Here is a 19,332-nt window from a genome sequence, read left to right as displayed (position 1 = left end):
AATACGTGCCAATTCAGGATGAAAATGTGCACAATCCAGCACATCGAGTCTGATCCTCCACGTTGTTGTACATGTACATCGTACTGCACTTCACAGCCTTGATCTAATTCCCGCCCCTGCCGAAAACCCAGCTGGGAAGCGATATGGCGTGGGGGGGCGGATCAACGGTATTTTACGGTACATAATACTCAGGCCCGCCGGAACCGGTCTGGTTGGTCAGGTTATTACCGGACCAACTTTTCGGTCACCAACACAATCATGTTTCATACTGTGGAGACCCAGGGCATGTGTACCCGCCATATCTTACACAAAATATGAACGGCCATGATACTAGCGGACCAATCAAAAACTGCTTCCGGCGGTCCCGATACTTGAAGTAAAAAGGCAATATTCTCCCATGTAAATGTACCCGAATGTTTCGGTCCAAAGCAGGGTGGTTGGATAGCCTGACACTTTTTAATTGAGCAAAGTGATGCCACCATATTTTATGCAAAGTTGCGTATGTGTGTGTGTGCGTGTGTGTGTGTGTGTGTGTGTGTGTGTGTGTGTGTGTGTGTGTGTGTGTGTGTGTGTGTGTGTGTGCGGGTGTGCAGTCGATTTCCAATCGAGAGGTTGCGGGTTCAATTCCCGACAATTATGGTCGCACACGTCTTTCTTCTCTTTCTCATTCTCCTAGCTCTTCTTTCATTCTCCTGGGTGGTTACCAACAGCCAGTGTATGCCGGTGTGTGTGGTGGTGGTGGTGTGTGTAGAAAAAATGGAAAAATGAAAAATAGGGATTCACTGGCCAGAAAAAGTCACTTCAAACAGCTGTGTGGTGGATACCAGGCTAAAAATAGTGGCGGTCAATTCATCAGCCTTGCAAGCTGTTGAATGGTGTAATCCCAGCACAAGTTGCTATGTCTAACATAGCTGTTCGCTATCATCGCTTCCGCGATGGGCAGGTCTGAGGTGAGGTGAGGTGTGTGTGTGTGTGTGTGTGTGTGTGTGTGTGTGTGTGTGTGCAGGGGGGGGGGGGGGGGGGGCTGAGAAAAGTATGACAAACCACATTGCCAAGTGACGTTTTCCTTGCGTTTTGTATAGATTTATCATGGGATACCATACAGAGTGCTTCACTTCACGCCCGGCTACAGCAGGAAGCAGAGAAAATCCGTCGATGGAAGCTGTCAACAGAACTGGATCTGAAACAGCGGGTATGTGTGTGTGTTGTGTCTGTGTGTGGGTGTGTGTGTGTGTGGGTGTGTGTGTAGACAGAAACACTGTGTGTGTGTTGTGTCTGTGTGGGTGTGTGTGTGTGTGTGTGTGGGTGTGTGTGTGTGGGTGTGTGTGTAGACAGAAACACTAGCTGTGTGTAGAACGGTCCCCTCTCACCTCAATTACTCTCCTTGTTTTTCCTTTCTCGCTGTTGTCTCCCGCTTCTGGGAGCGACGTGGCCATTTTGTGGCAGTTGTACATAGTAGTAGTGTGTGTGTGTGTGTGTGTGTGTGTGTGTGTGTGTGTGTGTGTGTGTGTGCCAGTTAGTTGGGTTGGTGGGTGCACTTATGCCTGATTGTGTTGGGTCTGTTACCAACAGGCTCGGCTGCTTGAAGGTGTAATGTTGTACCTGCCATCTTTGTTGGTTCCAGGGTTCATATACTTTCTATTTGAAGTATACATATCTGTTAACCATGGACTGCTTCTGGCTAGATTAACTCTTGTGTAATCAGTGGTGCTAGTGAAGCTTTTATCAGATCCACTCTGATTTAGCCACCCACACTAGTAGCAAATATTACCTTCACTGGAGGCAGGGGTAACTGCAGTTGGATCCCGGGACGGATACCCTGATGCCGTCAATCCTCTTTCTGCACCTTGTCCTCACCCACTTACTGAGGTGTGGTGAGCCCATAAGTGGGATCATTTTCAAGTCCACCCAGAGTTTTGGGGATTTCAGGGGGTGTCGGCCGTTGGGCGGTTCAATAGCCAATTGAGTCATCTTTCCAAGATTCCTTTTGAGTCTCTCTCCCCTCTCCCGGGGAGACCCACGTGACCAGTTTTGGCAGTGAGCAACAAGTACAAGTGTGTGTGTGTGCGTGTGTTGTGTCTGTGTGTCGTCAATCCTTTTCTGCACCTTGTGCTCACTCACTTATTGCGATGACATCATGTGGTGAGCCTATAAGTAAAGTAAAGTAAAGTTTGCACGTCCGCGTTTCCACCATGGTGGTTACATGGATGCAGCTAACAAGCCGATAAGGCGGGTCATATTTTTTATGTCCACCCGTAGTTTGGAGGTTTGGGGGCTGTCAGCCATTTGGTGGTTCAATAGCTAATTGAGTGTTCTTTCCAAAACTTACTTTGAATCTGTCTCCACTCTACCAAGGGGAGACTCACGTTACCCTGAGTTTCTGGCAGTGAGCGAGTGCAAGTAGAAGTGTGTGTGGGTGTGTGTGTGTGGGTGTGTGTGTAGACAGAAACACTAGCTGTGTGTAGAACGGTCCCCTCTCACCTCAATTACTCTCCTTGTTTTTCCTTTCTCGCTGTTGTCTCCCGCTTCTGGGAGCGACGTGGCCATTTTGTGGCAGTTGTACATAGTAGTAGTGTGTGTGTGTGTGTGTGTGTGTGTGTGTGTGTGTGTGTGTGTGTGTGTGCCAGTTAGTTGGGTTGGTGGGTGCACTTATGCCTGATTGTGTTGGGTCTGTTACCAACAGGCTCGGCTGCTTGAAGGTGTAATGTTGTACCTGCCATCTTTGTTGGTTCCAGGGTTCATATACTTTCTATTTGAAGTATACATATCTGTTAACCATGGACTGCTTCTGGCTAGATTAACTCTTGTGTAATCAGTGGTGCTAGTGAAGCTTTTATCAGATCCACTCTGATTTAGCCACCCACACTAGTAGCAAATATTACCTTCACTGGAGGCAGGGGTAACTGCAGTTGGATCCCGGGACGGATACCCTGATGCCGTCAATCCTCTTTCTGCACCTTGTCCTCACCCACTTACTGAGGTGTGGTGAGCCCATAAGTGGGATCATTTTCAAGTCCACCCAGAGTTTTGGGGATTTCAGGGGGTGTCGGCCGTTGGGCGGTTCAATAGCCAATTGAGTCATCTTTCCAAGATTCCTTTTGAGTCTCTCTCCCCTCTCCCGGGGAGACCCACGTGACCAGTTTTGGCAGTGAGCAACAAGTACAAGTGTGTGTGTGTGCGTGTGTTGTGTCTGTGTGTCGTCAATCCTTTTCTGCACCTTGTGCTCACTCACTTATTGCGATGACATCATGTGGTGAGCCTATAAGTAAAGTAAAGTAAAGTTTGCACGTCCGCGTTTCCACCATGGTGGTTACATGGATGCAGCTAACAAGCCGATAAGGCGGGTCATATTTTTTATGTCCACCCGTAGTTTGGAGGTTTGGGGGCTGTCAGCCATTTGGTGGTTCAATAGCTAATTGAGTGTTCTTTCCAAAACTTACTTTGAATCTGTCTCCACTCTACCAAGGGGAGACTCACGTTACCCTGAGTTTCTGGCAGTGAGCGAGTGCAAGTAGAAGTGTGTGTGTGTGTGTGTGTGTATTTGTGGGAAGGGGTAACATTCCTGTGTACACTGATATCTCTTAGCCTGTCGAACACTTTTTTCCCAGTTTGATGGCTATGTTGAAGTTGTAGGGTTTGGGTATTTTTAATGTTTCGCATCAGGCACCCAGCCTGGCTGCACCATCAACAATAGAAAGTTTTGTTTCACAATTTTGTTGAAGTATCCGGCCATCAGCGTATGTACTATTTCAGGGCTTCCACTTTTATATCAAGATATTTTTTATCAGAGTCTCAGTCATGGCACAGTCACAGATAAGATATACTTTATGTTGTTTCTCACTAATGTCTGTTCCAGGAACGAAAGATAACTGAATGCCAGTCAACTATTGAGCAGCAACGCAAGGCTCTTCTCGACTTGCAAGTGAGTTTCTTACCACGTACTTTCACATGATTCTGCGTTTAAAGCAACATCGTGATATATCAGTCACACCTCCACTTTGCAACACGTTCTCTTTGTTGTGATGAATGAAAATAATGAAATAAAAATCAAGAAAATACAAGATTCAGACCCCTCACAATCATCATCCTGAAAGCTCTTCCATTGCCGTATTTCTCCGATTATAATTCGCACCCCCACTTTCAGGTTTGAGCCATATTGTTTTAGTATATCCACATAAGTTGGATTTCGCACTTGATTGTAAATCGCATCCCCTTCTTTGCCCTTGAAGTGGTGCGACTTGTATGCGGGGAAACACGGTAGTACTTTGTCACGGAATGGACTTTACGGTAATAGGTCTATACTTGGATATCCTGTGTGATCGTGAAATCCTCTTAGGCCACATGTTTTTATTTCTATGTTTCTCGTCACCTGAAAATCTAAAAATGTATGCGAGAGGTGGAAAAAAATAAAAAATGACCGAAAATAAAAAAAAGTTGATTAGACCTTTGTTCACACTAAAATTATTATTTTAATATAGCTATGAATAGGATGAAGGCCGCAGACATCACGCAACTACGTTACTTGTTTGACATGTATTACTGTGTATTTTATAACAAAAATATTATTGAAAACCCAGAATCGATTTTCTCGTTCCTATCATCAGTGGGAAAAAACGGAACTAAGGATACCACCAAAGAAACTGAAGTTAAAGGGGAAGTTAAGGCAAAAATTAAAATTTCACCAGTTGTAGTCTTCGGGGTGCTGAGTCGAATGGTCGTGGTCCGAGGAAGCTGAGACGCTCCCTTCCTACTTGAATCCCAATCGAACTCGCGCACTTCCACCGAAACTGGGTGACTGCGCCCTACTAGATGGGGATTTGTATGCAAAATGTCACTAAAAGCGCCGTTTCGTTCTTATAAAAGCACGGATGACCGCGATTGGCCCATATGTTGTAGTCTTTTGGACGCTGAGTCGACTGGTTTTGGTCCGAAAAGGCTGCGATGCAGCGTTCCTCCTTTATTCCCAATCGAACATGGTTGAACAAGCGGTCACGTGCTCCTGGGTGCCCAAATCACCTGGTCACCACGCCAGCATGCAGCAGCAGGCGACAACTTTCACACCAAGGTTCAACTCGAGTTCAACTCGAGTGACAGGATTGCACCCAAAAAAGGTCAAACAGGCTAGTAAGTTGTACCCTGCAGGCACGGTGACCAGGTGACTGGCGTACGCAGGAGCACGTGACCGCTTGTTCAACCATGTTCGATTGGGAATAAAGGAGGAACGCTGCATCGCAGCCTTTTCGGACCAAAACCAATCGACTCAGCGTCCAAAAGACTACAACATATGGGCCAATCGCGGTCATCCATGCTTTTATAAGAACGAAATGGCGCTTTTAGTGACATTTTGCATACAAATCCCCATCTAGTAGGGCGCAGTCACCCAGTTTCGGTGGAAGTGCGCGAGTTCGATTGGGATTCAAGTAGGAAGGGAGCGTCTCAGCTTCCTCGGACCACGACCATTCGACTCAGCACCCCGAAGACTACAACTGGTGAAATTTTAATTTTTGCCTTAACTTCCCCTTTAAGTACTGTAAATAGAAAGGTGTTAGAAATAACATCAAGACACAAGTGCAATAAAACCACTAGAGGAAACGCAAAAAAGGTAACAAGATTACATAACCAAAGACGAGAAGGCACTGAACGAAGTGTCAACCTACGAATACAACTTCAGTGCAACAATGTGCTCTTTCTGCTTACACAAAACAGGCTTATGAATACGTATACAAACTGCCTCTAGAACTTTCAACTGTTGGACATAACGCGCACGACACAGTACAGAAAAATGAGAGTCATCATACACACCAAGACAGTCAGGACGAGATAACAAGTGTAGATACACAGCTGACTTCTTACGATCAACACATTCATCCGCCTCATCTCGCTCCTTCCCACCCGACTCCTCCTCGTCCATCTCATCGTCCTCTTCCTCGTTCCGCTCGTCATCCTCACGATCATCATCACCACCATCATCTGCCTCGTCCTCTGTCTCCTCACCAACCGTTTCGTCATCCAATTCCTCTTCCATCCTCTGATCATCCGTCTCATCCTCCTTTTCAGTACAGACCACTTGTCTCCCATTTGCTAGCTGCTCGTCCCGTGAGCGGAGTTGTTCCTCCAGATCCGCTTCACTCACTGACTCATGATACTGCTCGACCCTCCTCCTGTTGGTACTGTCCACAACGCGCGGTCCTTGGCCGTTTCTGGCATAGATCTCTGTGGAGTAGTTTGCTGTTGCCCTCCGAGGTCTCTGGATTAATGTGGGTGGCGTGGCAATTTGTGTGAGAGTTGGTGATGCCAGCGCGAGTGTAGGTGGGTCCACCCCAGCCCCCGCCACAAGAAGAGCCGGTGGCGGTTCTGGTGGTGGCAAGGGCGATGGTGGTGCTGCTGGAGTTGGCAACTTGGGCAGCCTAGCTCTCCCACACGGCACCGCATTCTGCGTTGGCTCAGTCTGTACCACTGGCACAGGGGGTGGGTTCTTGCGCGGTCGACCACGCGGCACCACCGTCGCCCTTGCCACCACCAGAACCGCCACCGGCTCTTCTTGTGGCGGGGGCTGGGGTGGATCCACCTACACTCGCGCTGGCATCACCAACTCTCACACGAATTGCCACACCGCCCACATTAATCCAGAGACCTCGGAGGGCAACAGCAAACTACTCCACAGAGATCTATGCCAGAAACGGCCAAGGACCGCGCGTTGTGGACAGTACCAACAGGAGGAGGGTCGAGCAGTATCATGAGTCAGTGAGTGAAGCGGATCTGGAGGAACAACTCCGCTCACGGGACGAGCAGCTAGCAAATGGGAGACAAGTGGTCTGTACTGAAACGGAGGATGAGACGGATGATCAGAGGATGGAAGAGGAATTGGATGACGAAACGGTTGGTGAGGAGACAGAGGACGAGGCAGATGATGGTGGTGATGATGATCGTGAGGATGACGAGCGGAACGAGGAAGAGGACGATGAGATGGACGAGGAGTCGGGTGGGAAGGAGCGAGATGTAACCGAATGGCGCCTAGTAGCATGCACTATGATCCGACACACCGCCAAAGACAACAACCGACCGTTCCTTCTTCGTTCTAAGATTCTGTTGAGTAAGAAAAGTGTACGGTATTATATGTGACCAAAAAGATACAGTGAAAGAAAAGCCTAGCAAAGCATTGCAAGGCACGTTGGTTTGGCTGCGTTGGTTCAGCTGCACGCTAGTGCAAACATGCAGATCGACAATGTTGGGCGGAAACCAAACACCACAACATTGCCAGAAACTAACTTGTTCACACCTACATACAATCATGAGTCCATACCGTGTCTGGTCTGGTTTGTTATGTTAGCAACCTAGAATGCATTGAACACATGGATTCGATCACACATTCCCCCCTGGTAACACAACAAAACAGGGAACTTGCACTAAAACGTAGAACTAAGGTTCTCCAAAGAAAAGAACAACACTCCACCAACAGCTAAACAAGAGAACAGCAAAATGCGTAATGGGTCTTGCATTTGCTAGCTTGCTCCTAACTAAGCACGCGCCAAGCTAGACTGATAACACGGCACACGTACAGTTTCAGGAGCCATAGCGCTGCGGAGGCCTAATGGCAGATCTGTCTCGCAGGGACATGCGAATGCCGCCATCCCCAATGTTGGGCTCAGGGCCTGGCAGCACTGATGCTGGCTGGTACAGATAACCACCATCTGTTGCCGCTGCACTGTCGTCCATCGGCGCTGTTGGTTGGGCCAAGTCACGGGCGACATCCCTCTTGATGATCTCCACGTTGACAATCTTCTCCGCTGAGTGTGGATCAGCAGCCCGGGTGATGACAACTGTCGACGGCGACACAACGCGAACGATGCGCCACCCAGGCTCGTACGGTGCCAGGCATTTGCGGCTCCGGGAAGGCCGACGTAACAGCACCGCATCCCCTACGCTGTACTCTGCTCCTTCGATCACGCTCTCTGTGTCGTTCCGGGAGAGCTCTTCGTTTACGAGGTCTCGCACACGTGCCGTCTTCTCTGCCAAGCTTTCAACCCAGCTTGACAAACTGAGGTCTTCTTCCTCGCGCTCGACCAGGAGGTTGCGTGGTTCCCATCCCATCATTGCGGCGCATGGCGAAATCCCAGTAGCACTGTGCGGCCGCACCCTGTAGTAGTAGAGCAGCATGCTCAGCTCTGTCTGCCAATCGCTGCTGTACTCGACCACTTTGCGGATAAGACCCAGTGTAGAGCATGCAGATTCTTCAACCTTGTACCTGTTGCATTGTAGTCTAGTGCCTGTGTCACTGTAGCTTGGTGTGTTAAAACCTGTACAGTAATAGGACTAGTATCCTTTGCATGTGAAGTTCGAACCTACCTTTTTCAGAAGCTTTCCTTTTTTCTTTACTTTCTTCCAATACATGTCTTCTGATTGGCCGAATCTGTGCCATCTCTCTATCTCCTGATTGGTCTAAACCGTTGCTCGTTGTTATGTGAAACCTGAACTCTCTTAGTCTTGGCACATATAAAAAGCTCTGTCTCTGAAGAAAGATCATCCTTCATTTCTTCAAACTTCTCCTTGCTCTGGTGAGACTTGTTGGTTGTTGTGTGCCCAACCACTTGGGCCACGCTACAACTGGTGGCAGCGGAGGATGTTTCGGGTTTTTTTTCATGCCATGTTTTTGTTGTTGTGACAATGTGAAGTGATTCCTGGTTCGGAATGGCCCAAGCACAGCCTAACCAGCAAGTACCGCCGGCCCAGCCGCCCCGTCCTGCCCAGCCTGCTCAGCCAGCCCAGCCAGTTCAGCCAGCTCAGCCAGCCCAGCCAGTTCAGCCAGCCCAGCCAGCACAGCCAGTTCAGCCCGCCCAGCCAGTGCAGCCAGCCCAGCCAGTTCAGCCCGCCCAGCCAGTTCAGCCCGCCCAGCCAGTTCAGCCCGCCCAGCCAGCTCCCGTTCGACCCATCCGGCCATGGGCAACTCCGGAACGTTTTGATGGTGGAGCAGCCTCGGACTGGACTACTTGGCGTGACCACTTCACTCAAGTTTGCCTGGTTAATCAGTGGACGCCGCAGGACCAGGCACAGTACATCCCGTTGTACTTGATAGATAATGCGCAGTGCTACTACCAGTCGCTTCCTGTCGCGACACGCCAGGATGTTCAGCAATTACTGGTAGCTCTGGAGGGTCGGTTTGCTCCACCCGTCAGGACCGACCTCCACAGAGCGGAATTGAAGGCCAGACGACAGCGAGGTGAGGAGGCGTTGTCTGATTACTGCGAGGTGATTCGCCGATTGTCTCGCAGAGCGTACCCTACCTTGCCAAACCTCGTGCAGGACCAGCTGGCATGTGACCAATTCATTGAAGGTCTGGACAGCAGAGAGTTGCGCATGGAGGTACGTCGCCAAGACCCCCGAACTCTTGACCAGGCACTGCAGCAAGGACTTCGAGCACTTGCCATACTCCAAGCGGACGCTACTACTAGTGCGTCTCAGCCAGTGGCCGCGGCTGTCTGTGCTGCCAGGGAAGATCGTTTGGATGCCTTATTAGTAAGGATGGAACGATTGGAAACCGCTCTGTCATCTTTGCAGCGACCGCAGCAGCAACCCCAGCAGCAACCCCAACAACAGCGCCGCTGTTACCATTGTGGGAGTGCCGAACATCTGATTGCGTACTGCCCGACTGCACCTCCACCCCGGGGACAACGTCAGCGCCCTTCGGGAAACGGCCGGGAGTTGGCATAGAGGGTCCAGAGTCAGCTCCAAACCACCATGGCCCGGAAGTGCTGCCCGCCGCGCCTTCCGATGTAGTATGCCATTCCGTTGCTGTTGACAGTTGCCAGTATGTTATCGGCAAAGTAAGTTCAATATGCATAACTGATGTCCACATGTTAGTTGATTCTGGAAGTTCGATTTCGTTTGTCAGCTCAGCATTCTATCAACGACATAAGCATATAAAATTAAACAAAATTTCTACATCAGTCCGAAGTGTTGATGGCAGTGGCGTGACTGTGGAAGGAGCGGTGGATGTGCAGCTAGAGTTTGGCAGCCTCCAACTTCAGCACACTATGGTAGTTGCGAACATTGAGCCTGACGTACTATTAGGCATAGACTTCCTCCGTAGGCACGGTTGTATTATGGATCTGGGACAAGGCTGTCTGCGCTTGAGCAATCAGACCCTTCCATTAACACAGGGAGTTGGGCCCAAGCACCTTTCATGTCAGAGAGTGGAAAGAGACCCCATTCCAGTGCAATTGGCTGAATCTGTTGTTCTACAGGGCTATTCTCAGTTGATAACGCAAGGTAGATTACGTGACACTGAGTTTATGTCTCCATCTTGCGGAATGGTAGAGCCAACAGAGTCGTTCGTAGATAAATTTTGTGTCAGTGCAGCTAGAGTGGTCACGACCGTGAGTGAGAACAGTACTGTTCCTGTCAGGTTGCAGAACCTGCTACCACGGCCTGTCACTATAAACAAGGGTACAGTTGTTGGCATGTTCGAATCTTGCTTTGTTGAGAAAGCCGCAGAAGCCGCGGATGAGCGTGATTGTACGGCTGAAAGCTGTAATGCTGCTGAAATGTGTTCTGACCCTGTTGAGTTGTTTGACCTTAGTCATCTCGATACAGAAGAGGCAGCAGCCGTCAGGTCTCTTCTCTCGGAGTTCAGCGACATAATTTCAACGGGAGCAATGGATCTTGGCTCTACCGGTGTTGCCAAACACGACATCGAGACCACTAGCAGCCAGCCTATTCGCCAAGCCCCTAGACGATTGCCGCTTCACCATGCCAATGAGGTTCGTGAACATGTTGAGCAGCTTTTAGCTGAGGGTTTAGTCGATCCTTCCAACAGTCCTTGGGCAGCCCCTATTGTTGTTGTTCGGAAGCCTGATGGAGCTATTAGACTATGTGTCGATTATCGCAAACTCAATGCTGTAACTGTCAGAGACGCATTCCCCATTCCGCGGATTGATGATGCGATAGACAACATGGGTGACGCACAGTATTTCACAACCTTAGATCTTGCATCCGGTTACTGGCAGGTAGAGCTAACTAATGCAGCAAGGGCGAAATCAGCATTTGTCACTCCATTTGGATTGTTTGAATGGAAAGTCATGCCATTTGGGTTGTGCAATGCCCCAGCAACTTTCCAGCGCCTGATGACCATGGTTCTGGGTGATCTTGTGCCAAGCGTATGTTCAGCGTACATAGATGACACCATAACTTTCTCGAAAACATTTCAAGAACATCTGGTTAGATTGCGCCTAGTGTTTGAAAAATTCCGGGCAGCAGGTTTGAAGGTCAAGCCTCGTAAGTGCCAGATTCTGAGCAAGTCGGTTACGTATCTTGGGCATGTGTTCAAGGGAGGTGGTGTGAGCCCTGATCCCAAGAATTGCAGTTCGGTCACCAGTCTCAAACCACTTAGCTCTGCAACCGAGGTTCGTCGATTTGTAGGTTTTGCTTCCTACTACAGGCGGTTCATCAAGGACTTCGCGACAATTGCAGCACCGCTACAAGCTAATGCAGAAACAGGCAAGCTTTTCGTGGACGGATGAGTGTCAGCAAGCGTTCGATATCCTGAAGCAGAAGCTCACGTCATTCCCTGTCCTGACGTACCCGGATCCATCCCGCAAGTTTATCCTGGACACGGATGCTTCTGACACTGGTATTGGTGCAACTCTATCGCAGGTTGACGATCAGGGCAGAGAGCAGGTAATTGCGTATGCTAGTAGTTCACTTAGTAAGAGCCAACGTCGCTACGGCACAACTCGGCGTGAGATGTATGCAGTGGTCTTCTTTGTGCAATACTTCAAACATTATTTGCTGGGTGCAAACTTTACCTTGCGAACCGATCACAAAGCCCTTCTCTGGTTGAAGTCTTTCAAGGATTCGGAAGGTATCCTGGCGAGATGGTTGGAGAAACTAGAAGCGTTCGATTTCACAACTGTCCACCGTAGAGGTACTCAGCATGCCAACGCAGATGCATTGTCACGGTTCCATAGCCAACCTGCGGACAATTCGGAGCATCCTGCATCGGCCACTGCCGAGCCTTCAGTAATGGATCCAAATATTACTGTTGTCTGTCCTTCCCAGTCTTCCATTCCTGTCCCTACAGCCGTGCCATCAGTCTCTCCGGATACAGCAGCTGGTGATGCATTGACGCAGGATTCTGGACATCAAGCATACGTGGGTAATGTTGACTCTGAATCACAACCTGCAGAACATGCGAATGATGATAGCAATTTACTTGGAAGCAATTGGGCAGATTTTTTTAGTGCAGAAGATATTCGCAGAGCTCAAGCGGAAGACAGTGACATTGACTGCATGATTGGTTGGCAACAAGCATTGTTAGACAGGCCTAAACGCAGTGATAGTGCTATGAAAGGAGCATCATTAACCTTGATACGTCTGTGGAGTCAGTGGAAACGGCTTGTTCTGCAAGATGGCTTACTGTATCGTACGTACACTTCAGTAGATGGTAGCAACTCATTTCTGCAACTTGTTGTACCTGTCAGTTTGCGACAGAGAATTATGACTGGGATGCACAATGAGTGTAGTGGTGGCCACCTCGCTACTGAACGTACTCTAGAGAAGGTGAAAGCTAGATTCTATTGGCCTTTTATGTCGTCTGACATTGAGCTGCATTGCAAGGCGTGTGCGCTTTGTTCAGCTAGGCGTACCCCAGCACCAACCGCTCGCGCTCCGATGAAGGTGGACCAACCATCATTTCCGCTGCAACGTGTCGCTATGGACATCATGGGACCACTGCCCAGAACAAATCGAGGTAACCTCTACATTGTTGTGATTACTGATTATTTCACGAAGTGGGTAGAAGCGTTTGCCATCCCGGATATGACTGCTAGGACAATAGCTTCGGCACTGATTGATGGTTTCATTTGTCGCTACGGTGTGCCACTGTCTATCCACACTGATCAAGGTGCGCAATTTGAGTCAAATTTGTTCAAATCCATCTGTGAACTGTTAGATATGAAGAAGACACGCACGACTCCATATCATCCTTCTAGTGATGGTTTAGTTGAACGGATGAATCGTACACTTGAGAACATGCTGAGTGCCAGAGTCAATGCCAATCACAATGACTGGGATCTGCATATTCAACGCTGTTTACTGGCGTATCGTAGTAGCGTACATAGTTCAACCAAGGAAACCCCAGCTAGATTGATGTTCGGCAGAGAGCTTAAGTTGCCAGTGGATATTATGTTTAACGACTCCAGAGAACATGTCAAATCTGTACCTGACTATATGATTGGTCTCGAGATCTCCTTGCAGCAGGCATTCTCTCACGCTCGATCAGCTGGCGCTAAGGCACAGAAACGTCAGAAGGACTACTATGATGCAAAGACGACCAAGCCACGGTTTGCGATCAATGACAAGGTGCGCTTACACAACCCAGCTGTGAAAGCAGGCAACACAAAGAAGTTCCTCAAGCCATGGACCGGGCCGTATCGAGTTGTCGAGGTGATCGATGACGTGGTGTACAGGATTGAGCACTGTGATACAGGGAAACTCCAGGTGGTGCACATCAACCGGCTCAAGTCAACGACTCAAGTACCGGAGGAGCAGCACGCTCCAGTGCCAGCACACCTACCTCAACCGGCGCTAATTGATTACGTGCAAGACGCAGTTCCGGCTGTTCCGGTTCCGGCAGTTCCGGTTATTCCAGTTCCGGCAGTTCCAGCTGTTCCAGTTCCGGCTGTTCCAGTCCCGGCTGTTCCGGCAGCTCCCGTTGTGCCGGCCGTTCCGATCATGCCACAGGCAGGTGGGTATAACTTACGCAATCGGGCAAATCTCCAGAGGCCGGTGCGATACCGTCAATGAGAGCCAAGAACAATTGATATGTACAATTTTCTCGTGAAGATTTGAGAGATTGAGATTTGAGTTTTTTTTAGATATATAGTGTTGGGTTGGCATTTAACACACAGTTTATATAGCTTCTTCCTTGGGTTCTTTCGTTTCATTATTTTTATTTTTACAATATTCACCTTATCACGAGGACGTGATTCAATCTGGGAGGGGGCCATGTAGAGCATGCAGATTCTTCAACCTTGTACCTGTTGCATTGTAGTCTAGTGCCTGTGTCACTGTAGCTTGGTGTGTTAAAACCTGTACAGTAATAGGACTAGTATCCTTTGCATGTGAAGTTCGAACCTACCTTTTTCAGAAGCTTTCCTTTTTTCTTTACTTTCTTCCAATACATGTCTTCTGATTGGCCGAATCTGTGCCATCTCTCTATCTCCTGATTGGTCTAAACCGTTGCTCGTTGTTATGTGAAACCTGAACTCTCTTAGTCTTGGCACATATAAAAAGCTCTGTCTCTGAAGAAAGATCATCCTTCATTTCTTCAAACTTCTCCTTGCTCTGGTGAGACTTGTTGGTTGTTGTGTGCCCAACCACTTGGGCCACGCTACACCAGCAGCGTGCGATTGAAGCGCTCGGCTCCCCCTTGGCTCTGAGGGTGGCGCACAGCTCCATGCCTCACATGTACGCCGAATATCGATAGCAGAGACGACACCACACAGTTAACAAACTCCGTGCTGTTGTCACATCGAATTACGCTTGGTGAGCCAAACCGGGTGCAAATACCAATAAGCGCCTCCGCGACACTGACACCATCATGGCGGGCTAGGGGTACGACTTCCACCCACCGTGTGAACATGTCCACACACACGAGGACACAATGGTAGGAACTACTGCGGCTGGGTCCCAGCTCTAACGTATCAATCTGGATGACTTCCCACGGCCTGGTTGGTAGGTCGCTTCTCGCGGCTGGAGGGTTGGGCTCTCCTCGCGACGGGTTCGCTGCATGGCACGTCCCGCAGTCTCGGACGACTTCCTGGCAGCGTTGCGCCATCTGTGGGAAATGACAGCACTTCCGAAGACTGCCCCACATGGTCTCCCAGTTACCATGTCCGGTGTTGCGGTGAGCAGCACCGACGGCTTCACTCTGCAGTGCAGTAGGCAGGACCGGTACGATCACATCACCATCGACGGGGTCCACACGACTGAGGTACAGGACGCCATCAATAACACGCAGCTGACCCTTTGATTTCTTGTACAGCTGGCTCGTCACTTGCTTTCCATCCTGTAGCTGTGTCACCGTCAGCTGCACGTCCGCATCTACCGCTTGGCACCCGCGGATAGACCGCATCGACGTTGGCCCCTTCATAGAGCTTGCTGGTAGCGCTGCTGCGATTTCACCTGCTTCCTCCCGACAGGGAGGCCATGAGGTCGGCACGCGGGTGAGCCGATCTGCAACGTTCGACTCCGAGGGGACCCACTCCACGGACACCGTCATGCCAGCAGCAGCCACAGTGTCCTGAAACACCTGCAGGCGGAGACGGACGAGAGACTCGTGGAGACCCCCGACCTTCACGCGATGAGTATTCTGCGAGACCGAGCGCAACCAACCAGCAACCGTCTTCGAGTCGGTCACGATGGTCAGGTTCTTGACGTCCCACCGGATGGCCAGATCCAGCGCCTTCAGAGACGACTCGAGCTCCGCCACATTGATATGACGCTTGTCTGCTTTGTCTCGCAACCATGAACCATCCTCGACAACCTTGCCATTCTGCGTGAGCACCGTGGCAATTGCCAGGTTGGACGCGTCACAATACGCTCGCCACGTACCCATCGTTGGGTCAGCGTACCACACTCCGCTAACGGGATCATCATTGCACAGGCGGTGAACAATGTCGCGGCAACACTTCAAGACAGCATCCGGTACAGCCTGATCCCATGCCACCTCTGACGTGCAGGCAAGGCGCTTGACATACGAACACGATGGGCGCAGCCAGGCACACACAGGGTAGTGCCCAATCACTCTGCCACACCAACTAAACAGTTCGCGCTTCGTTGGTTTGTCGGGTAGCTGTAGAGACACACCTTCGCGACGCGTCCACGACACACTCCCCTCGTCATCAGCCTGAAGTTGCAGACCTAGCACACGCGCACTCACGGCTGGCTCAGCCGGTTTGGTTGGTAGGCCATACTCCAGGAGCCGCGACTTGGTGCGGTCGACGAGCTGCTCTGGGACGTAGAGATCATCCACATAGTTGTCTACGCCAGCGAGATCACGCGTGGCCCACTTCACGATCAAGTCCATTGCCTTTGGAGCCACGGACAGCCCGAAGCCCATCCGCTCCAGGACGTACACTTCGCCACGCCACACCACGCACTGATAACGCCACAAATCGGGATGAATGCGTACCTTTAGGTACGCTTTGCTGATATCCAGCAGCTGATACGCTTGCGGAACGCCCGCTTGACGCCACCTCCGTAGCGTCTCGCCACATGCCGGAGCGTCGGTGCCAGGGTGCGACGTCAGCTTCTGGTTGAGGAGCCGGTAGTCGAGGCAGGGCCGAACTGGCGTTGATGCCTTATGCTCCTGCGTAGCAGCGAGCAGAGGCAGCACACATCTCGGCTCACCATGCTTCTCGACGTCATGCTTCACTAGCCAGCCGTTGCCGAGCCATTTTTCAACCTCATCTCCAAATAGCTGTTCCTGCTCCTTGGAGAGCTTGGATCGTGGGTACTCTCCAAGGCCTGACCCGATGCACGTAGTCGGCTCCGTCTTGTCCGCCCATTGCCACTGCACCTCCCACGCCTTGTCAGCCGTACTCCACCGGAGGATCATATCTGATGCCCGCAGCACAACATCGCCATTGCTGAGCTTCTCCACGTCCGCGTGGTGAAAGTCTTCAGCGACGGCTCGTGCTTCCGACTCGGGGCGTGATGGATGCTCATCTGGGGTGCTCGACGCCAGCACCAATTGGCATGCAGCATTGACGGTCCCGAATACAACCCCCACCAGTTCTCCTGCGTCATACTGCATATGCACACCACCCAGAGTCGCGATGCTGTTAACTCCAATCAGCACATCAGCCTCCACGACAGACAGGTCGTCCACCACCAGCATGTCAGTCTCGGTCTCACGTAGGCGAACCACAGCACTATCCAGCCGTGAGATTGTACACTCCACGACGCCACGGACATCCACCGGACTGCCATCGATCGCATTAATTGTCGATGACGTAGGCCTGATATCCAAAGCTAGGTCGGTTGCCAGGGCGCTAGCTACAAGGGAGCGGGATGCACAGGTGTCCACAGCAGCTACTACACGCTTGCTTGGACCGCCGGACCGTTTGATGTCCACAAAGATCCGTGGCAGACTGTCACCTCCACTGCTCAGGCATAACACCTTGGAGTCACCATGATCACCAGAGTGCACAGGAGCAGCGGCTGCACTCCCACCCCGCTGCTTCTTCTGCTTGAAGGCCTTGAACTCCGAACAATCTCTCATCATATGCCCAGCCTCGTCGCAGAATAAACACGTCAGCTGACTGTGTTTGGCTTGCTTGTGGCTACCGGTACCACTACTAGTGCTCGCAGGGCAGTTCCGCTTGAAGTGGCCAACTTGACCACACTTGTAACACAGGACACGTCTTGCGGAGTCGCGACCTACACCTGCTGCAGCGGTCATCCTGGAAGAGCCTGATGGAGCCCGATCGTCTAGAGCACCGTAGCTCACTGCTGCCACACCGGGCTTCATCGATCGTTCCACGCTTCTAAGCCGCCTGACGTACTCCACGCAATCGTCGATGGTGTCCGTTTTTCCACTCATACGGAGCTCCTTCGCAAACTGAGAGGGGAGCCCGGAGAGAAACTGCCCGATCACTATTTTATTCTTCCCATCAGCATCAACCTGCTCACCAGACAAGGTGAGAAGCCTCTTCAAGTCCGCTGCGAAGTTGTCCACCGACTCGTCTCCTCGCAAGATCCTGGACGTAAACATCGAGTATGCTTGATCCGGTGCCATCCCAAAAGCGGCGGTCAGCTTCGCTTTCACATCGGCCGGCTTCTTCTTATCCGCTGCCGCCATCTCGTTCCACACGGTGAACGCCTCACCCTCGAGATAGAGCGGTAGATTCGCCATCTTCTTTTCGTCCGAGTCCCACTTCTGCAAGTCCGCGACAACTGAGAACTTCGCCCAGAATTCGCTCAGGTCGTCCCGACCCCCGCGGAACGGTCTCAAGAAGCATTCGACTTTGGCCATCTCGCACTGCTACCCAATTCGCCCGACTATTCCGAGTTACAACACAAACTCCTGAGTCCCGGGTTTCGGCACCAAAAAGTGCTGTAACCGAATGGCGCCTAGTAGCATGCACTATGATCCGACACACCGCCAAAGACAACAACCGACCGTTCCTTCTTCGTTCTAAGATTCTGTTGAGTAAGAAAAGTGTACGGTATTATATGTGACCAAAAAGATACAGTGAAAGAAAAGCCTAGCAAAGCATTGCAAGGCACGTTGGTTTGGCTGCGTTGGTTCAGCTGCACGCTAGTGCAAACATGCAGATCGACAATGTTGGGCGGAAACCAAACACCACAACATTGCCAGAAACTAACTTGTTCACACCTACATACAATCATGAGTCCATACCGTGTCTGGTCTGGTTTGTTATGTTAGCAACCTAGAATGCATTGAACACATGGATTCGATCACAGAGATGAGGTGGATGAATGTGTTGATCGTAAGAAGTCAGCTGTGTATCTACACTTGTTATCTCGTCCTGACTGTCTTGGTGTGTATGATGACTCTCATTTTTCTGTACTGTGTCGTGCGCGTTATGTCCAACAGTTGAAAGTCCTAGAGGCAGTTTGTATACGTATTCATAAGCCAGTGTTTTGTGTAAGCAGAAAGAGCACATTGTTGCACTGAAGTTGTATTCGTAGGTTGACACTTCGTTCAGTGCCTTCTCGCCTTTGGTTATGTAATCTTGTTACCTTTTTTGCGTTTCCTCTAGTGGTTTTATTGCACTTGTATCTTGATGTTATTTCTAACACCTTTCTATTTACAGTACTTAACTTCAGTTTCTTTGGTTGTATCCTTAGTTCCGTTTTTTCCCACTGATGATAGGAACGAGAAAATCGATTCTGGGTTTTCAATAATATTTTTGTTATAAAATACACAGTAATACATGTCAAACAAGTAACGTAGTTGCGTGATGTCTGCGGCCTTCATCCTATTCATAGCTATATTAAAATTATTATCTCCACGTAGGTTATTTGTATAAAATTATTATTATTATTAACTGGTTTGAGGGAAAGAGACAAACGGGAAAAGTCTGAAGAAAAAATTGACTGTCACCACCAGGACTCGAACCAGGGACCCTCGCTTGCAGCCAGCGATGCTCTAACCACTGAGCTATGGTGTAGTCGTCATCCCAGCAGAGGCCGTTCAACATTTTCTTCAGACTTCGTAACTCACGCTTCCTGTGAATCCACACAGGCGGGTGGGACGCAGCCCTCGCTGTAACCCACACACTTCACGTACAAACTAGCACGCGGGGA

General features: G+C 50.2%; 1 protein-coding gene across 1 annotated transcript in view; it reads left to right on the top strand.

Moving 5' to 3' along the window:
• Positions 1-19,332, top strand: part of LOC135809010 (synaptonemal complex protein 1-like) — an 86,507-nt gene that overhangs the window by 1,408 nt on the left and 65,767 nt on the right. The window contains exons 2-3 of the mRNA XM_065322266.1: positions 1,083-1,192; positions 3,857-3,922. Coding sequence (XP_065178338.1) covers positions 1,083-1,192; positions 3,857-3,922 — 176 coding nt within the window. The remainder of the gene's footprint in view (positions 1-1,082; positions 1,193-3,856; positions 3,923-19,332) is intronic.

Source organism: Sycon ciliatum, chromosome 2 (assembly GCF_964019385.1).
Source record: "Sycon ciliatum chromosome 2, ocSycCili1.1, whole genome shotgun sequence".
NCBI classification, from domain to species: Eukaryota; Metazoa; Porifera; class Calcarea; order Leucosolenida; family Sycettidae; genus Sycon; species Sycon ciliatum.
The sequence above is the reverse complement of the archived record's forward strand: the minus strand, read 5'-3'. Positions and strand labels throughout refer to the sequence as shown.